This window comes from Anser brachyrhynchus (genome assembly GCF_964034855.1).
Source record: "Anser brachyrhynchus genome assembly, chromosome: Z".
Classification (NCBI taxonomy): domain Eukaryota; kingdom Metazoa; phylum Chordata; class Aves; order Anseriformes; family Anatidae; genus Anser; species Anser brachyrhynchus.
Window position 1 is genome coordinate 23,369,182 of NC_137697.1, and position 19,843 is coordinate 23,389,024.

The 19,843-nt window shown below is 43.7% G+C and overlaps 1 protein-coding gene across 10 annotated transcripts in view; it reads left to right on the plus strand.

Moving 5' to 3' along the window:
• Positions 1-9,497: 9,497 nt before the first annotated feature.
• The window catches only part of DMRT1 (doublesex and mab-3 related transcription factor 1), a 61,629-nt gene continuing 51,283 nt past the window's right edge, over positions 9,498-19,843 (plus strand). For 4 of the 10 annotated variants that reach the window (XR_013943449.1, XR_013943450.1, XR_013943451.1 and 1 more), the window contains exons 1-2: positions 9,512-9,926; positions 12,787-12,970. Coding sequence is in view for 7 of the 10 variants with exons in the window: in XM_080573819.1 (XP_080429945.1) it covers positions 9,624-9,926; positions 12,787-12,970 (487 nt within the window). In the remaining 3 variants the exon portion in view is untranslated. Of the gene's footprint in view, positions 9,927-12,786; positions 12,971-19,843 lie in introns of all 10 variants that reach the window. The other 6 variants (XM_080573813.1, XM_080573814.1, XM_080573818.1 and 3 more) reach the window with 6 other exon arrangements.

A 19,843-nucleotide genomic window follows, 5' to 3' on the forward strand; every position in this document is an offset into this window, starting at 1 on the left:
GAAAAATGCTGTGGCCTCTGTCCCAGCGTTGCCTTTGGAAGGGAAGGAGTGACTACTATCATTGCAAAACAACTGCTAACAGAAGTGTAAGCTCCACACAGAGAGAAAGACACCATGCCATGTAACCCAGCACTAAACTGTAAAACCTAAAGCTCCTCTATCATCTCAGCATGGAAGAAGTTTAGGAGCCTGACATTACCTTCCAGAAAATCGCAAGGAGTGGCTTATTATTTTTTTTGTCTTTTGAGACTGGTCTAGAAAATATGAGGAGGGCTATCCAGGAGACAGGCTTTGTGATCTACCTCTGCTCTAGGAATTAAACTTTCCCTCTCATTAAAGGATGATTTTCTGAGGACTCTAATAATCACTTGCCATACCAGATGGTGAGAGAGACACATTTCTGGTGCCTGGGTGTGCCATTTCCAGCTGAAGTGTGATAAAGACACAAACACATGAGCTTTCCCTCACCAACCCTGACCAAGAGCTAGATTAAAAGAGCCACTTGCCATAATTTACAACAGATGAGGATCAAGATCAAAACTGTCTTCCAATTGAATAAAAGTTTTTGTATTATTCTCTTAAGTCTGCAAGAAAAGGTTCTTCAAAGATGGGTATAAAACAGGAAAATAGACTACTATCTACCATAGGCCTGTCCAAGAAATGCTGTAGTCCACTGCTGGTATGCATTACTGAAGGGCATGACGACAAGCTGCATTGGACATGCTGTTCCAGAACTGAACTATGTGAACTCAGGAACTAGCTATCCTGAAGAATTTTACTTGAAATGTAACACAAACTGCAGATTTGCAAGAAAAACAAGTGACTCACTTCCATCTCTGCCTCCTATACTTCTTTCCAGCATTGAAAGTAAACTAACAAGTCCCTCATCATAATGTGACTGTCTTTCCCACTGCTTTGATTAAATTAAAACACAACCAAGTGTGTGAAAGTTGTTCCTCCAGTTCCCTGACAGAAGGAGGCTTGTGTTAACCAGCATTCTGAGGCTAGGGCACTCGCAGTCTCCCTCTATCACCATCACCTGCATTGACCCACCTATAAACTATGATTAACTTAGCAACCTCATTTGACTTGATCTTGGACATCAATTATTTTCAGTGTCTTTCGTTAGCGTTCGTTAAATTGGTCCAGTGGTGCCCCTTTGAACTTAACAATGTTAGTAATATTTAGTAATGTTTTAGAGACCTTTGAATAGGAAGTTTCTTCTTCCTTCTCTTCCTGGAACAACACTGCCAGACTCCATTACAACTCTTAACAAATAGGATGTCATGATCTGAACAGGCAAGTACTTTTTTTTTTTTTAAGTAATTTTCATTTTATTTCTAAAGGTTTGTTTTGTTTTGTTTTAAATGATAGAAGGGGTCTCATTGGAGCCCATAAGAATAAACAGCTACTGGAAGTCGGTTAAGTTGGTTAAAGTATGTGTTCTTTACCCAGTGAACCACAACATCAGGAGGCTGATGTGAACATCCAGACAGTTACTTACGATATGTACCCTTCAGCTGTTATAATATGGGGAATCCCACAGACAGCAGTTACGGTCTATAGTGTTCATGAATACTTGTGCAATTTTACAGGCGTACCCTACCTATATTCAAGTACCTAATAAACTATTTTCTCAGATAGATAGTTCATTATTATGAACTCTGAGAAGCAGCTTTTCAGTATTGAAAAGGCAATCTCCAGCCTTTTGTTTCTCAAAAATGGGTAAGAGAAAATAATAGCTTAAACCACCATGCAGCAAAGCTACTCTCAACCTTACTATGTGTTACCTGTTACAATTTCAAACTCTGAAGGTATTTAAATAGATTAAATAGATTTTATTCAGGCAACATGAATCATTACATGAACTTAGCCAGCATTGCAGAGCTGAACCCTGAATGGTTTTATTCTGGCATCTGCAAGAGATTGTTTGCATAGGATGACAGAAAATGAAAATGTCTGACTAATTAGATTCCACACAATATTCTCATCACCTGACAAGGCAGCTCCATGTCTAGACAAAGCCAGCCTAATTAGAATTAATAGCCTGGCAGTCAAAATCATTTGTAACAATGTGTCAGCTTCCTTAGCACCTTCAAGCCAATAGAACTGGAGAAACTCAATTACTCCTAATTATCCAATGTGCATATAAGATGTACAGAGATCATCAACCCTGACACTGCTGACTGACATACAAGTAATAGAAGAAAACTGTTACCTAAGGAAGCCAACTATCTAGGCATTCTGATTATCTTTATCTTGATAGCACTGTGCAAAGCTGTCTGTGACGGGTGTAGGTCTTTTGGGGCCCAGATCTCCTGGATCCTTCCTCCATAATGGATTCTCAGCATGAAGGAGGGTAAGCCCTTGAGGATGAGGAGATCTAATGCTCTGTTCGCAGCATTTGTGGACCACCTCTGAACTGCCCGACTTCTGGAGGCTCCAGGGCACCGACAAGAGAGGGAAGAGGCTGCAGGAGAGGAAAGTCAGGCTGACAGGCCAAAGGAAAACCTTTTTCTCAGCTAGGAGGTGTGAAAGGTCAGCAGCTCCCTTCAAGTTGTTTCACAGCATGGCTGATTAGGTAACAGTCATTTGACTTTGATTAAAATATATGGAAGAGCTCCGCTCTGGCTGGAGGCAATTCTGACACCCCCAGGTCCCCTTGCACTGCATCTGCACAGTGGATTTGAAGAAGACTGCATGCAGGAAGGGGGAGGAAATGAGGGAAGAGCAGCACAAAACTGCTTATAGACAGTGACTGATTTTATTGGGAAGTCCCACAGAACGAAATGTGCTCCCATGAGAGCAGCATGTTACATAAAAAAGATACTTTCCACTTACTTATATTTAAAGAAAAAAGGAGAAAATAGAATCATAGAATCATTAAGATTGGAAGAGACCTTCAAGATCATCTGGGCCAACCATCACAGTGCTACCAATGTCACCCACTAAACCATGTCCCTAAGCACCACATCCAACTTTTCCTTGAACACCCGCAGGGACGGTGATGCCACCACCTCCCTGGGCAACCCGTTCCAATGCCTGACTGCTCTTTCTGAGAAGAAATGTCTCCTAGTTTCCAACCTAAACCTCCCCTGGCGCAACTTGAGGCCATTCCCTCTAGTCCTATCACTGGTTGTCTGAGAGAAGAGGCCGACCCCCAGCTCCCCACACCTTCCTTTCAGGTAGCTGTAGAGAGCAATAAGGTCTCCCCTGAGCCTCCTCTTCTCCAGACTAAACAACCCCAGTGCTCTCAGCCGCTCCTCACAGGACTTGTGTTCCAGGCCCTTCACCAGCTTCGCAGCCCTTCTCTGGACATGCTCCAGGGCCTCGATGTCCTTGTAGTGACCAAAACTGAACACTTGACGTGTGGCTTCACCAGAGCTGAGTACAGGGGGACGATCACCTCCCTGGCCGTGCCGGCTGCACTATTCCTGATCCAAGCCAGGATGCCGTTGGCCTTCTTGGCCACCTGGGCACACTGCCTGCTCATGTTCAGGCGAGCATTGATTAGCGCCTCTAGATCCTTTTCCTCTGCACAACTTTCCAGACACTCTCCCCCAAATAAATTCACAGAAGGCTGTTGTAACAATACATTTACTTTAGTTAAGCATGGGAATTAGGAACAATAAATAACCATGCACAAACAATTAAATAAATTGGGTAGCCAATCAACTAGAGAAAGCAAAAACTGGCCCTTCAGTCACCTTTGAAAAATAGCTGGAGACATCCCTCAGAAACCTGAAACTCCATCAGTTTTAGGTTATTTAAGATAAGGAATGTAAAATAATAATATCTTGCACAATTAAAAAAATGTAGGTAATAAAGCAAGTGCTTTATAATTTGAAATGATCTATTTGTTCCTTTAAATACCAATGGACTTGCTCAATGAAGTGGGAATTTAACTGTATCCGTTAAAAGATTAAAGACCATAAATAAAAAACTAGCAATTAATTGTGTTGCCTGTTTTAAGAGGCTGGAACTGAGTTTGTCACACTCTGGCAGTCTATCAAACTCAGCTCCATTACAGATGTCTTAGAGCTGAATTGATGATGATATTCAAAACTAAGGGCATTCCCTGCAGTAGTCGTACCCTGATGAAAGGAGCTCAAACATATAGATGGCTTATGTGATTCTATCATTCTTACAGTGTGAATTACAAATGTTAGAAATGTCAGCTTAATGAGTCATGCAAGAGTCTTCAATGTTCTAAGTCACTGGATCCAATTAATTTTTAAGTGTGCTGAAAATGAACAATGAAGACTGAGAAGAAGCAATCCAGTGGTTTCCCTATACTCACTTTTTTACTTCTATTTTAAAAGTCGCACCTAATAATGCTTCCAAATAGCTATCCAAAGTCAGTTATTAACCATGATTGAAATTTCCAAGGAGCTGACAGCATATTCTCTTCAGCCTTTAAATCTGCAATGAAATGATTCTGACTTCTGTGAAGAAATATAGAAACACAGAATGCAGGTGTTCAGTGAAAGGAATTATCATTTTTTTTTCCTTTTCTTTATCCCCGTTACTAGAAAAACTAGTTGCAGAATAGATATGACAAATGTGCATTTGTCCATGACGTTGTGCATGACATACGTCCATTTTATTTGCTTCATTGTACTTGGAAACTCCTTTGTTTTTGTATTGTGCTTGGCATGATGTAACGGAGTGAGTTTTGTTTCCAGTGAGTTGGGTTTTTATCGAGCACTGTGGGCCAACATCATGGCTGGGCTTGCCACAATGAAGGTGAAGGGCCACCTGTTGTTTCAGGCAGGCTCTCATCTGTTGTTCTCTAGTTTGGGATAGGTTTCATGCTGTTCCTTGTCCCCTGCCAATGTCCCTTCTTGCACCTTTTGGAGGAGGATCCCCTGGGTGGGTCTGGATTTATGCTAAGAGAAGAGAATGTGAACTGAGTGTGCTGAAGAGCTCACACACTGCCTGCCAACAACCATCGGTCTCTCCCAGCAGAGCTGAGAACAGCAGCTTTTCAGACTGAAGCAGCAAGATGTCCCTGTACTCGCTGGTTAAAGGCTGTGTGTGGACCCTCTCCTCAGGGGCTCTCCTAGTAGCACATTGGGGCTCCAGATACCTGAAAGCTCTGTGCCCTAGAAACATAAAAGCAACATCTAACTTGCATTAACCATGGAAAAACTAATCATTGGGTGCACAAATAAGCAATTGGGAGGTACTGTAGGTACACAGAAGCATTTTTCTGGACCGAGGAAGAATGAAGCGCTCAGAAGCTTCTGTCTGAATGAAGACAGTTTAATTGAATGGATTTTTAGCAAAAGCTACCAGTGGATCATCAGATTTCAGAGATCTTGAGCAATGCGGCTGGTGCCAACGCTCTATTATACTATCATAGAAAAGTGCCTAAGCTGACAACACTTGAGCCAATTTTAAACCCATTAAATATGGGGCATTTCAATGCAAGCTACCGGTTTGGATCAGCCTGTTCTCAGAAGAAACCTTTACCTTTTTGTGGTAACCTGTATGCAGAAATTATCAAAGCATGAGTACAGAAAGAGACAAAAAAATAGCTATATGCTGTCAGAAAGTATCAAGAAAATTCTGTGCTTGGAATACATAACTTTTCCAGTGGGATTGCGTTTTATGAGCCAAGGGGCAAAACTTTAGCTTTTATGTAAGTTAACGGAGGTTTAAAATAAGGAATGAATGAAAGAAAGAGAAGAGCTGCACAAGTATACATGTAAAACTGCAAAAAGTGCATGGTTTATTTATGCCACCTACTGGATTTTTCCTGAAGTATCTTTAGGCTATGTGAAGTAAACTTTGGATAGTTGTCACAGCCCTGCTGGGCTGTCACTCCAGCAGATGCTTGCCTTCACAGAGGGAGCTACATGCACAGGCAGGCCGGCCGACCGCTCACACAAGTAAACGACACATGTGGACTGACATAGTTCCAGGACTGGAGATAGGGGCAGCGGTACACCTCCTTATTCTGCTGACAGGATGGCTGTGTGGCAGAGCCAAGACATCCACAGCCCTCCAGCTTTGGATGAAAGCTAGGAGTCAGCACGAGGAGCCAGGTAGCAAGGAGTCTCACAGCTGCCTCAAGGGAACGTGAAGGCACCATCTCATTCCTTTGCTTGACTCCCTCTGGCTGTCTCTTGGTATTTTGTTCTAAATGTCCAGAATTTTACAGACGCATTGATGTTTTCATAGGCAGTGCGACTGCTTTATCTTCTGTCCCTTACCCTTGCTGAGGTGCTGTCGGGAGGCCATAACTCCCTGGTGGTATGGTCTGTAAAATGGCCTGAGAGTCAAAAAGATCTGCTGCGAAGAAAGGGTGAAACTGCTCTGGCTTGACTCACTGTCAGGTTAAGAAAAAAAAAAAAAAACAGAATCAGATCCAGCGGATGCAGGCAATTCATAAGCCTGGGATATGGAGAATAACATGGAGGATTGAAGTCACATGAAAAGAGGTGTGGGTAACTGGGACACTAAATGATGTTGAGTCAATAGCATTTTGCTTTTGGCTGTGTTCAGCCCTTGCTCACCAGGCTGCTGCAAAGAGGTGACCACAGGGTCTGTAAGTACAATGCCCATGTTGCTGGGGCACAAAGCCAGGGGTCTATGGCAGGGGCATGGAGAAAAGGGGAGAACTACACTCCTTCATGGCTAATCCATGGAGTATTGCTTTATGTTTTCCAGTTACTTTAAATAATTAATAATTAAGTTTCTTCATTCAGTGCAGAATTCCAGACTATGAATTATATATTTATTATATATATATATATTTTTTTTTTCAGAATAGCATTAGAAAGAGGAACTCTTGGTTTAGCCACAGAACATAGAGAAGCAACGCAATCTCATCCCAGTTTCCTTCGCACTCAGAGAGTACTTGCTGGAAGCTAAGAGGATGGTCAGCTTTTATGTGGGAAACATGCCCTGCAAGATACTGAATGGCACTCAGCCCTGCTGACTTTGGTGAAACTAATGGTCTTTGCTTTGCAGGCAGTGGTGTTGGATTTGGGTCCTCTGAATTTGTTGCCTTTCTACTGAGATGCTCAGTCATGCCAAATGTGGTGGTGGCGACATGGCTTGTTCACATCTGTCCCTCCAGACAATGATTTTGTTAGCAAATAAAACTTTTTCTAGGTGCAAGGGATCATCAAAAGACATGCATTAGCAACGCTTGAAGACTTGAGCAAAAATGTCTAAGCTAAAGGATAGCTATCAGCTAACCAGAACACAAAGCAAAAATGTCATTTGATTCTTCTTATGATTTTTCACCAGAAACATTAATTACAGTTCCTTACTTCCAAAGGTGCCAGGAAATAGCAGTGATGTTTAGTCACCAACATCATTGTTGGATTCAAATCAGAAGCACCTAGACTTACATTAAATAAATGAATATAGTTTCCTGAAGACTTGCAGGGAGATTGCTCTGATATGTGTTGGAACTGTTAACAACCATCTCCTATTCCTGCAGGAGTCCAATGGACAGCCAACCCAGTAATGCGTTTACATGCTCACCAAACACCCATTTAAAAAAAAAAAAAAAGGACAAACCAGATTACACACTAAAACCATACTCAAAGTGTGGCTTGAGCTAACTAAAACAAAGGAATTCATAGTTAAAGGATTGGCTGTGTACTTGTATTCAGCAGGCACCTCATTATTTCAGTGGCATTCATCCAGAACACAAAATACCAGATTAGTACTACTAACAACTTTAATATTTTGTTCCTTACCAGTAGGTTTCATAACATTATGGATAACAGGGATCTGTGCAGTTGTCCGGAAAAGCAGGAGTATGAAATACTACTTACGTGAAAGACAGCTGAATTAATATTCATCTTGAACTGTTGCATTATTTGTATCTTGTGATTCATCTTTGAGTGTGGCTGTCCCGCTTAGTTTCTAGTGAAAAGTCATATATAAGCAGCTGGTGACCACTGTTATTTCTCCTTTGTCCATCTTTGCCTCCTTTACATGCTGTGCTTCTCTTCTCTTTTCTCATTTTTCACTCCTTTTAGCTTTTCTCTTCCTCCTCCCACCATTTCTGATGTGTTTTTTCTTCTCCTGTCTTCATACCTTGGTTTTGTTTGTTTGTCTTCCTTGTTCCGATAATTTACCCTCCTTTCCGTCTCCTCTTCCATTTGAATTTTCAATTGACTTCAAGACGATTTGCATTTGAGCGTCTGGAAATGTCCCTGTCAAGGCTCAGCCACCTGCAGAAGAACGTCACAAGCTGGAATTCCACTTTCAAGACTGACATGCTCGTTGTCAACAACTTTGGAGCCTAATCAATGCCCCTACAGGCTAAGATCTTGGATGGTTTCTTTCAGGGGTCAATTTCACTTTTCAGCATAGGAAGCTAGGAATGCTTGTTTGCATTTTTCACTTACTTAAACATTAGTGGTATACACCATCTGTTGCATAGTGAGAATATATAATTTTTGTTCTAGTAAAGGTTGTGTTCACTTTCCCCTTTTGCAGGAAAATGTGCAGTTGCTGACACCAGGAGAGACAATCCCAGCAGAGTGATGTGAGTCCGGTGACTTTAACACCCTCCTGCCAATACTCTCCAGATGCTGCCTCTGCTGCTGGTGCCTCAGTTGAGGACTATTTGGCTGCTTGAGACTGGGGCTTACCAGGAGTATTTTAACGTGCGGCTGGAAAGCTCCACAAATGTCTCCTATGTTGCACTGTGAAGTTAAAAAAAATAAATTCTTTAAAATCTATTTAGCGAATGGTAATTCAAAGTATCGAGCAAGAATGAACGGAGGCTTTCTTTGGCTGGGGTTGGCATTGGTTGTTTACTGGGAGAGAGGCTCAGCCTGAGCGGAATTAGCAGGGAGATAGCTGATGTAGAAGAGGGAGAAGCTTTCCTTGGCTTCTTCCAGCAGAAATAAATTTCTACCTACTGTAACTTATTACCATCTGATATGCTGAGTCATGAAGCTGGGGTTATAGAAATCTTTATGCAATCTTTATAAATCAGCCTCACATAATCTCAGGCGCTTTCTGCTTCATCTCTGTTGAGTCACTCATCTGACAGTTGTCATTCATCTTAGATTGAGATGTAATTTAATAGTTTCATTTCGGCATGAAGATAGCGTCACCTGAAGTCGAGCCCGGAAAGATTTAAAGGTGTAACAGAGGAAATATTAATACTGTAAATAATATCTGTAGAGCTGCAGGGGTCTATAAATCACAGAGCGCCAGGCTGGAAGGGGAGCCTATGCAAAGAAGGGAAGAAAAAAGCATCTTCCTGGGCAAAGCTCTGGCCGTCTAAACCCGCACCGGAGTTACCGGCGGCCGTGTTCCCCCACAAGCACCGACCCCAGCGCCTCTGCACCCGCGGGCGGGCGGCGGCGGAGGGGACCCCGGCCCCGGCTCTGCGGCCGGACGAAGCGCCGGGTTCCCGGAGCGGGCCGGGCCGGGCCGGGCCAGGCACGCCGGTCAGCGGGCAGCCTCCCCCCGCCCCGCCGCCTGCTCCTGGGGGAGAGGGCTCGGCCCAGGGGGGGCGGAGGGGGCCGCGGCGGGAGGGGCGAGGCCGGGCAGCGGCCGCCCGCCAAAGCGCCAGGGGTGGCGGGACGGGACGGGACGGGACGGCACCGACGGGACGGGACGGGGCGCTCACCCCCGCCGCCATGCCCAATGACTCCCCGGCGTTCGGCAAGCCCCCGGAGGCCCCCGGCCCCGCGGACAAGGCGGGCGGCTTCGCCAAAGCGGCGGCCCAAATGGCGGCCGCCCCGGCACCGGGGGTCGCGGCCGCCTCCGCCGCCTCCTCCGCGGCGGGGAAGAAGCTGCCGCGGCTGCCCAAGTGCGCCCGCTGCCGCAACCACGGCTACTCGTCGCCGCTGAAGGGGCACAAGCGGTTCTGCATGTGGCGGGACTGCCAGTGCAAGAAGTGCAGCCTGATCGCCGAGCGGCAGCGGGTCATGGCAGCGCAGGTGAGACGACGCCGCGGGGCGCGGCGCGGGGCGGGCGGCGGGGCGGCGCGGCGGAGCCCTGCCCGGCGGCGGAGAGCCGTGACCGGAGGACGAGAGCGGTGACCGGCGGAGAAAAGCCAGCCTCGCCCGGCAGAGGAGAGCCAGCCCTGCCCGTCCCGGACAGCCCTGCCCGTCCCGGCCGCGCGGAGCACGCTCCCCTCCGACCCGGGGGTCCCGGGCGGCCCCCAGGCGGCCGGGGGGGCTCAGCTGGCCCTGCCGACCCCCAGACCGGGCGGGCGTAAGGGGGCGAAGCTGGACTCCGTCACGTAACCCTTAAAAATATAAATACATTAAACTTTTTTTTTTTTTTTTTCCGCATGGAAACGCGTGCAGGAGTTAAGTGGCTGGCAGCGGACTTCTGCACGCGTCTGAATATGTATTTATTATAAAACTAAAACTCACCAAAACTTAAACACGCTTGCACCCTTCTAAAACGTTCAGAGGGGCAGGCTTTTAGTTTACGTTACTTATATTGTCCGTCAAACAACTTGTTTTTAACTAAATAATTGTCCGTCCAACTAGTAGCTAGTGGCAGTATTTTCCACTCCTAGTTTCAGATCCGGTATATCCATTTGACCTTATGTTAGGTGGCTCTTGATGACTTCGTTTCCAAGAAAACAATTTTTTCTTTCTATTTCTTTAAAATATTTCTACACAGCGGTTTAAAAACTTTCTTAATACTTCATGGAGAGGCTCTGTATACGCAGGGCTGCCTACAGCTTTTAACCTTAAATCTAAATGGCAAATCATTGGTGTTTGGAGGTAAACCAAACTACATCCAATTCTGCGCAGAGATAACTGTATTCATTAGTGATTCCCTCTGAAGTCACAGCTCTCTCTGATAACGTTTAACGAGGCTCTGTTAGTCCCTGTGAGCCTTATGTTGAAAACTTCATTAATGAGGAGTCCTGGGAGTGATACGGCTAACGTGCGTGAGCTCTGTGAGTGGGATTGCACATCCCGGTTCACGCAAATAGAGCCCTTCAAACAGATTAATTGGAAGGTGCTAGGACTTACTGGTACAATTAAAGGCAGGGATGCCAGACCCATGGACCCGCTTCGCAGGTCGTGCGTACTCAGAACTTCACAATCCCACATAAAATGAGTGTCCCAATGCCAGACTAAAACTCCTAGTAGCCCTCCATGAAATCCTTCCCCGTTTTTTAAAAATAATTTTATTTAATTATTCCATGCAGTTAGATTAAAATTCCTTTGAATCCGCGGGGAGTTTTGGTTCATTTAAGTAATTCCTTCCAGCTGATACCATAGCAGTCCAGAAATAGTGGATTATGCCAAAGTTACATGTGCTTTCCCTGCCAGGTGTGAAGCGTGGAATAATAAACATGGGTCCCTTTTCGGACCCCGTCAGGGAAGAGAGAACGAAGCAGGGTTTTTTTTCCCCTGTGAAGCTGTCCCCTTCTGTACAGGTAGTTCTGCCGCCCAGTAGTTCCTTTCACACCATGAATTCCTCTTTCCAGCTGGCCCTTGCAGAGGGGGCTTTCTCTTCCCCGCCTAGTATTTGAAAGTGGTTTTGAAAGCCTCCCTCACTGAACCTTATCTGTGTAGGAGCTGCACATTGAAAGTCTGTCTTTCCCCCTTTTGATATATTTCTGCAGTAAGCCCCTTCGTGCTGGTGGAATTTTGCAGGTCAAGGTTATTGGTTTGTGAAGTCAAACCAAAAAAAAGGGACTAAATCCCATAGTGTTTGCACATCTATACACTCTGTTTTGAACGTATGTATTTTACAAGCTGTCGTTAATTTCTCTGATGGTATTACACATCCGTAGTAGGAACATGCGGCTGTTGAACATGGCTAGGAAACAGAGGCAAATCCCAGAGAATTACCCAGGAGAATTCCCTGCAGAAGAAGCCCATGATCACGGTCTGCAATCTAGTACAGATTTCCGTGGTTCAGATGCAGATGCAAAGCAGTTGCTATGTGGCAAGCTGCATGGTGGATAGCTACAAAGCTGCGCTGCCTGGCAGTGTCTCAGGACTTGGCATAGGTGGATGGCTGTGCAAAACCAACCTGCCTGTTCAGGTGAGGCAGAAGGGGTGCGCTTTACCCTCTGAATCTTCAGTAAGCATTGCATGTGGCTTGTTTGCGCCCATGTCCAGAGTTTGCATTGTCTGTGGGCTTTGCTAATGCAGACTAGGCTCTGGAGCAGCATCAATGTTGGGGAAGGAGTGGGGAGCTGCTGCTGCACCAGACGTGGCCAGCTACATGCAATGTGTGTGACACTTAATGAAGTGCTTGCAAGGTGGTTCCCTGCCTTCTGTGTGCCTCTGCCAGAAAGCTTTCTGTGTGTACTGTACCGTGTATTGAAATTCCCTTGATTTCCAACCAAGAGCAAGCAAGGCAGCCCAGCAGGCTTGGACAGAGCAACAGATTGCAAGTATAAGCACTCATAAAGAGTTATCTTGTTAAGATGAAGAGGCACAGCAAGCCTGAAAGGTGATTTCTTATCCGCAGGAGCTGTTTATCAGCAGAGAGGAGTGGGTCTATGCTTTTGTCAATATCCTTCACCCAAGAGCAACTGTATTGCACGAATGCAGTCAGCCTTAATGTGACCTCATTGGAAGAAGATGGCACCGGCATTTCATGGGTTTGTTCACATATGCTTGGGTGGAAAAGTGGTTGCTTTTAAATAGGTTTATGATCTCTTTTATATCTTCCTGTATTCACTGTTTGGATCATGCTGTCAACACTTTAGAAAGTACCAAGAAACAAAAACAGCCTTGAGTTTGAGTCTTGCCTGTTGCCATTACAAATTGTGCTCAAGTCAGAGAACATGCCCTACATCTGCCTTCTTGTTCCCAGGTTGCACTGAGAAGACAGCAAGCTCAGGAAGAGGAACTGGGAATCAGCCACCCAGTACCCCTGCCCAGTGTCCCAGAGCAGTTCATTAAGAAGAATGGTGGTGGGAGCTCTTGTCTCTTGTTGGAAAGCAGCAACCCTACACACTCCACGAGTACAGCAACAACAGCAACTAGCACGCCATCAGGTAAAGTGCTGGGAGAGATCAGCTCGCTGCTTGGGGCAGGAGCTGGCATTAATTACACCTGCCTGCTGTTTCACCTTCTTCCCCTGTCTACAGTGGCAGTGTTGTGGAGTCCCCTCTCCAACAACTCTATTGTGCTGTTGGCATGGTTAGTAAAAGGGAGGAACCCAGCATCAATCTTTCATATTTTATTTTGTTATTTTTACTTGAAAATCAAAATAGATTTGAATAAGACTAGCACTGTGTTGAATTTCCGGGGGTGTATACCTTCAGGTGGTGATTTACAGGGAGCTTTTCCCCTTTCTCCTCAAATATTTTTCCTTCTGTGCTTCTGCCATGGTCCTGGCAACTACTTGTTGACTGGCTCTTTATCTTCTTCAAAACTGAAGCTAGGTGTGTAGGTAATGTCATTAGCTCTGACATCAGAGAGTTGCCTCCTGTATGTGTCTTGATGTGGTGGTACATCAGTTCTGTGTGGCTGGGTGCAGAGCTTATACCTGATAGATAGAGCAGTTAAATATATACGAAAATGAAGATGACATCTTTGACTTCTGTTGTGTAGACAGGAAAAGGAAGAAAAAAAAATTAAAGGAAAAGGAAATTTAATTAATTTTTTATCATCTGTACTGATGCCAATAACACAGGTAAATACACATCTGGCTTAAAAAAAATGCTTGTAAAGTGGACAGTGCCTTGCATTAACTAATAAAAGGACAGCACATAGGTGTGTCTGTCACGCAGCTCTGTCTTGGAGGCCATTTAAAGCCTTGTCAGATGGATTTGTTGCATCTGTTGCAGACAGGCAGTTTCAGGCCAATAGAGAGGAATTTCTTTGGGAAGTTTTGTTGATAAAACAATACATAGCTTTTTGTTTTTTTGTTTTCATTATTGCAATCATGTTACTGTCACCTTTGAATCAACACAGTCACTGCTTTTGTATTTGGGTTACTGCGTGCTTTATCTATAGTGATGGAAAAAACTGACTAAAGATTAAAGTAGTATATTCAGTAATGTATAGAGATGCCGTGTAACTCAGAACAAGAAAACCCTTGCTTGTACAGAAAGGCCAAAAACTGAAATTGTCTTACTGTCAACAGAATTTGCATAAGCTTTGATCTTAATGTTTTCTAAATGTCCGTAGTTATTTACTTTATAAGCTCTACTTTAATATTTTTTATTAAATTGAATTAAATTATGATACTTTAATGAAAACTACTAATTAAACAAGTTTTATACAATCACATGCTTGTATAAACACTTGAAAACATGAAAATCACTAACTTTAAAATCATTTGAGTTCACTTTTTTCTTTTAGTTAAAGTAATTGTAAATGTTTTACAGCCATTGTTTTTTTACTGTAGATTTTTGTTAGCAATTCAAATACATTGTTTCTCAACCATTTTACTGAATAACTGTGTGTAGGTGACAACGTTTAAAATACACAGCTTCATCTCCAGAGAGAAGATTTGATTCCAGGCACAAAGCAAGGCAGGGTCAGCTTTGTTTGCCAGAAATGAATGAATGTGGGAACGAATACGAAGTTGAGTTCGTAATTTTGTTTCTAGGCACCCAAACAGAAATTGAAAATTGTGCTTAGCCTTTAAGCATCTGCAGTATGTGAAGTTCTGGCCCAACTAATTTTGGTAGTTTCACCTGAATTCTGTGTAACTACTCGTGCATATGAATTTAATGCCACCAGTGAACATGCGTGCAGGCTCTGAGGCTGCCTGATGACAGAAGCTGCTGTGTGTTCAACTAGACCTTTAGAGCAGCTTTATCAGGTGTCAGAATGCAGACTTTCGGATTTGAAAATTCAATTTTTATGGTGAGGAGTTCCACTTGAATTGCAGTGTGCATTTTCTTCCTAACAGTCACAGAGATATATAAAATATCTGTGTGTATATTCTGGCTCTTGTTTCTGTAGTATATAGAGGTCCTCTGAAAGTAGATAAGAAGCTGCAAGGCATGATCTGTCGTGAAGCTTTTAAGTATCAGGCTGTTTCAGGACCAGGTACTTGAAGGATTCTTTCATTGCTGTTTTATGGTTTTACAGATACCTTGCACTGCAAGTAAAATGAGAAGAAGGACAGTGTGGGTTATTAGGATTTAGAGGACTGTGTGTGACACAAAGAAAATGAGAAGTGACTCAGTCACAGCAGGTCTCATACTTGGAGCAGGTGTCACAGTGTCTCAGTTTGGGAGGCTGAGGTGCAGACTTTGTGAGCATTTACAGAATAATTAATGCAGGCAGAGAGAGTCAAACTCTTAATTGCAGCAGAAGTCAGCAACTCCCCGTGAGCCCTGGAGAAACCAAGGGCTCCTAGAGAGCCACGTCCCCTGTACAACACATGTTAGACTGTGCAAGAGATCATTTTGACAGTGGTAATTCTCTTCCTTGGGTAAGTTTTTGGCTTCACAGAAGTCGTTTTTCTTTCGAAGTCCGTCACGCAGGGCACTGTTTGCCGCTCGAGGAGTAATGTGTGAAGGAGTCACACAAATCAGACACAGTGCCAGGGAGAGAGTCTTTCCTCACTGTATCTATTTTATCGGCAAATCAGAAATATTACGGCACCTGCAGAGTACAGAGACTGTTTTTCAGATCCCTTTGTGACATGCTATTTTTGAAGAGGGAAAGAATGAATTATCATGGTCAAAGTGTAGGGGTTTATCCATTTACTTTCGCGGGCTTGGAAACCGTATTTGCTTTGGTGGGAGCATATGTTCCCCGAGAAAAAGAAAAGCGATCTGGGGGCCTGTAGGGTAGTTGGAAGGGAGCGGACTGTGCTCACAGGGCATTAGCTGAACTTCTGCAAACAAATTTTGTAGTTTCTATGTATTTTGCCTAAAAAAAAAAAAAAGTAGGTTATTTGAAAGCAGTGACCATTTGATTATACAGGGCAGTGAAAAGTCGTGATAATAGGGCATCTAAAGCAATTGTCCTTCCTTCTGTAGGACAGGTACGTTTTGTTGGATTAACTAGTGTGTGCAACCTCAGGAAAAGGCTGTGGGGAGGTACTTAAAGTGTGCCTTTGAGATGTATCAGTGCAATGTTTTCCAGCCTGGATCCTTCTCGGTTCCATGTCAGTTTGCTATCTTTGCAATTTTACTATTTAGAAATCACTGAAAAAAAATATAAGGCGCGGTCATAAAAGAACTGTGAGTGAGATCTGTTCACACCAAAGGAAGGAGACGCATGCACACCATTTCAGCTTTCCTCTATTTTATTTGGTCACAGATGCTTGGCCTTTTGCAGGCAGGGTGGGATGGCTGCAAGATAGGTCATGGAAAGTTCTGGAAAGTGCGAATTCTTTCTGGTTATACTCGTGTTGGCCCATTTTATAAGCATCCAACATAGAATTACTGTGTGCTCCTACATACCTGCTCCTTCTGTGTTCTGCGAGATCTGTTTGCTGTTGATTTGCTAGAAACATTAATAAAGGCATTGTTTATGTGCCTTCATAGTATCATTGGCTGTCAAGTTAAACATATCGTCAGCATTTGTGAGTAAGAAGCTTACAGGTGTTATTGCCCTTTGTTACACTTATTATGCATTATGGAAACAAAATAGTGTTCTTCTTACCTTTCTCTAAGTAGTTCTCCCTTCACTTTGAAACTCTTTGGATGACGGAGAGAGTTTTACCTGCTAATAAAAAAGGACTGTAGAGAGGCAGTGGTAATGCCAGGCCGAGTGAATGAGGAATGAAGTGCCTGTCAGTTTTGTCAAAAAGTCTCTTCTAGGCAACTGAAGGACAGCATTCGGAAGGTGCCACGAACATTTCACCATGAAGAGTGCTTGAGCAGTGGAACAGGGTGCCCAGAGAGGCTGAAGGGTCTCCATCCCTGGAGAGACTCGAAACTCAGGTGGATGGTGCCTGAGCAGCACAATCTAGCTGCGAAGGTGGCTCTGCTTTGAGCAGAGTTTGAGTGAGCTGGCCTCCAGGGGACCTTTCCAATCTAAATAATTCTGTGAATCTACGAAATGCCTACTTTTTCATAATGACATTAAGTCTGCGTATTGAAATTTGTCATGTCATCAATACTGATCAGCATTTGAAAGCCTGGGAATGAAATCCTGACAGTTTTGACCCGAAAACACTCAATGACTAAATCTATATCAGATTGCAACAGAAAATTGTTAATTTAGTCAGGGCTAAGGTGGTGGCTGCACATCCTCAGAGGTTTTGGTGGGTCTGCAGTGGTCAGCACTCCATCATCCTGCTCTTTCTTGTTGTCATTGTCTCCTTAATACTTTCAAATGATCATTTTCCCCTGCTGTGCCTGCTACCAGTACTTCAGCAGCTTCAGTTGCTGTCTGCCTTCTGGTCCTGCCAACTCTCTATCCTTCCTAAGGGCCAAGAAGCCCTGTCTTGGTGTTTTTACCTACCTCGTCCCACAGGCAACAAATCTCTGTTCACATAAAAGAGCATAGTTGAACACGATGTGTCTCTAGCAGACTGTTAACAACTGGTATATTTTACCCTTGTTCCTGATGGTTGGAACTTGATGATCTTGAAGGTCTTTTCCAGCCTAAGTGATTATGTGATTCTAATGTACAAATAAAGTAAATAAAAAAATAAGTTTTGCATCCTTTACTTGTGAATAACATCTTTCCATCCATAACTGTCTGCTTTTCTCCAGTATGTTACACTTAAGATGAGAGAAGAAGAGTCATGTTTGCATGGGACTCCTGTAAGAATTTATGAACGTTCTTAGCTGTTTAGCATTGGCGTTATTTCTGCAGCACAAGTTGGACTTCTTGTTGGGAAGCAGCTGCTGGAGATCGTCTTCTGCCTGTAAGGTGGTTTTCCCAGTGGCATGAATCTCTGTCAAACTCGACCAAGTAAATATTCAGTCAGTGTTTCTCTTTGAACAGTATTTCCACGGTTTAGGGTAGAAATAGCTCTGCCTCTCTCCACTGCTTTGGTGTAGCTGTACTTGGGATAACACTGCAAAAGAGTTTTGAGCATCTCATTATAAAAGGACATAGATAAATCTGAAAGGATAGAGGGAAGGGTGACAGAAATGATGTATGGCTTGTAGAAAAGGAGACTAAGGGTGGATATAACAGTCTATAAATATTTGAGAGGTAATAATATGGAGGAGGGGGAGGGATTATTTACAGTGCTTGAGACAGCATAACAAGGAGCAACGGCTTGAAACTAAAAAAGACAAAATTAAATTAGACAGTAGACACTTTTTCTCCTAACTAGAAGTGCAATTAGCAACAGAGTGACCTGCATAAGGACAAGGGGGTAAGTGAAGCATAATCACAAGAGGTGTTTAAGAGTGTGTTAGCCTGCGTTCTCAAGTGATTAATATGGAGGTAAACTCTGATCAATGCGCAGGTTAAACTAGATGACGGAAATCTCCTGCAGCTTTGTCATCTCCTGTGTGATTCATTGCCTATGGCCATTGTTTGACTGTGTTAAATAAATCATAATGTTACAGGGTTCTGCATCCCTGATTAGATGTTTCCAGTTAATTCTCCAGCCCTGGAACCTGCAGCTTGCTAAGCTTGCAGTTTCCCTTTTCAAGCAATATTCTTTCATTGTCTTTACAGCTTCTTCTGTGTGTGCGTGTGTTTTTCTGAGCTAATGTCTGAAGTGCCATGCATGCTTACTAAACGAGGCACAGACTGGCGAAGTACTGAGTTTCTGCTGTGTTTGTGAAAGAGGTGGAACTAGTGGTGATTTTCAGAGTTGAGTCTGCAAATGAGGATGTTTTATTTTTCCTTTCAGGCTTTTTTGATCATGTCTGAATTGCTGTGGAATTGTAAAGAGCAGCATAAAAAGATTCTGAGAACCTCAGAATTTATTTATTATTTTTTTTTGTGCAGGCAGGTATCACAGGCTTGCCCAGGGCTGTCTCTACCGGAGGCAGAGTCTGGGGAAAGCTTCCTGCAGTGTGGGGGGAGCAGGGCAGGCTCAGAACCAACTGTGAGCTACCTGCTTGCTTTGGGAGGGAAGGATTGCTTGACACCAAAGCTCCTGTGACAGCAGAGGTGAAAACCTGCAGGCAGCTCAGAAGACACTTCCATCCCCCTTTCTCATTCCACAAGAGTTGTTTTGTTTGTTTGTTTGTTTGTTTGTTTTTTCCCCAAAGAATCGTGGGTAGATTTTTTTTTATTTTTTTTTTTCATTTTTCAAAATTTTTCATCCTAGGGCTTTCTGAGCATGCAACATTTTTCTGTCTGGCTTTTCTCACGCACAGTTCACGTTTCCAGGTGTACTTTTATGCGCTAGAGCTCTGTAGGCCCTCAGCTCGTGGCAGCAGCTTCTGCGTGCTGAATTGATTTCGGTAGCAACCGTGCAAATTGGCTGAGGACCCTGGGTGCTCAGGGTTTCTCATCCTGAGGAAGGCCAGAGGTTGGTTGGAACCCCTTATTGTTCTTTGTGCCTTGGAGGTTCTCCCTCCATCATGCTGGTATTTGCATATGTGCGTTCACATTTAGAGAGTTATCTGTGCAGGCTTGTGCTTTCCATTTGCCATTATGCACACCGAGATAAGGATTGAAGCAGGAGCAGTAGATGTACCAAGAATTTTCTATCTGTGGGCACATTATTATGCTATCTGCAGCTAACCTCTCGTTCCTTTCTGTGTCCTTGAAACAGTTATTATGACTTATCTGAATGTGTGGGGCTTTCTTTCTGTTTTGAGAAAAGATATAAGTGGGGAGTGAAGGCATACTGCACGCTTCCTTAACTGAGCATTGGCGTGATTCCTTTCTTTTTCTTTTTTTTTTTTTTACATGCTTTCTTGTACCTTGAAGACTGCTTTCTTTTGCTTTATTTATAAACTTACTTCCATATTCACGTTTCTGGTTCATATTCCATTTTTAGTAGATGTGTCATTTAATGACTTGGGAACAAAAAGGCA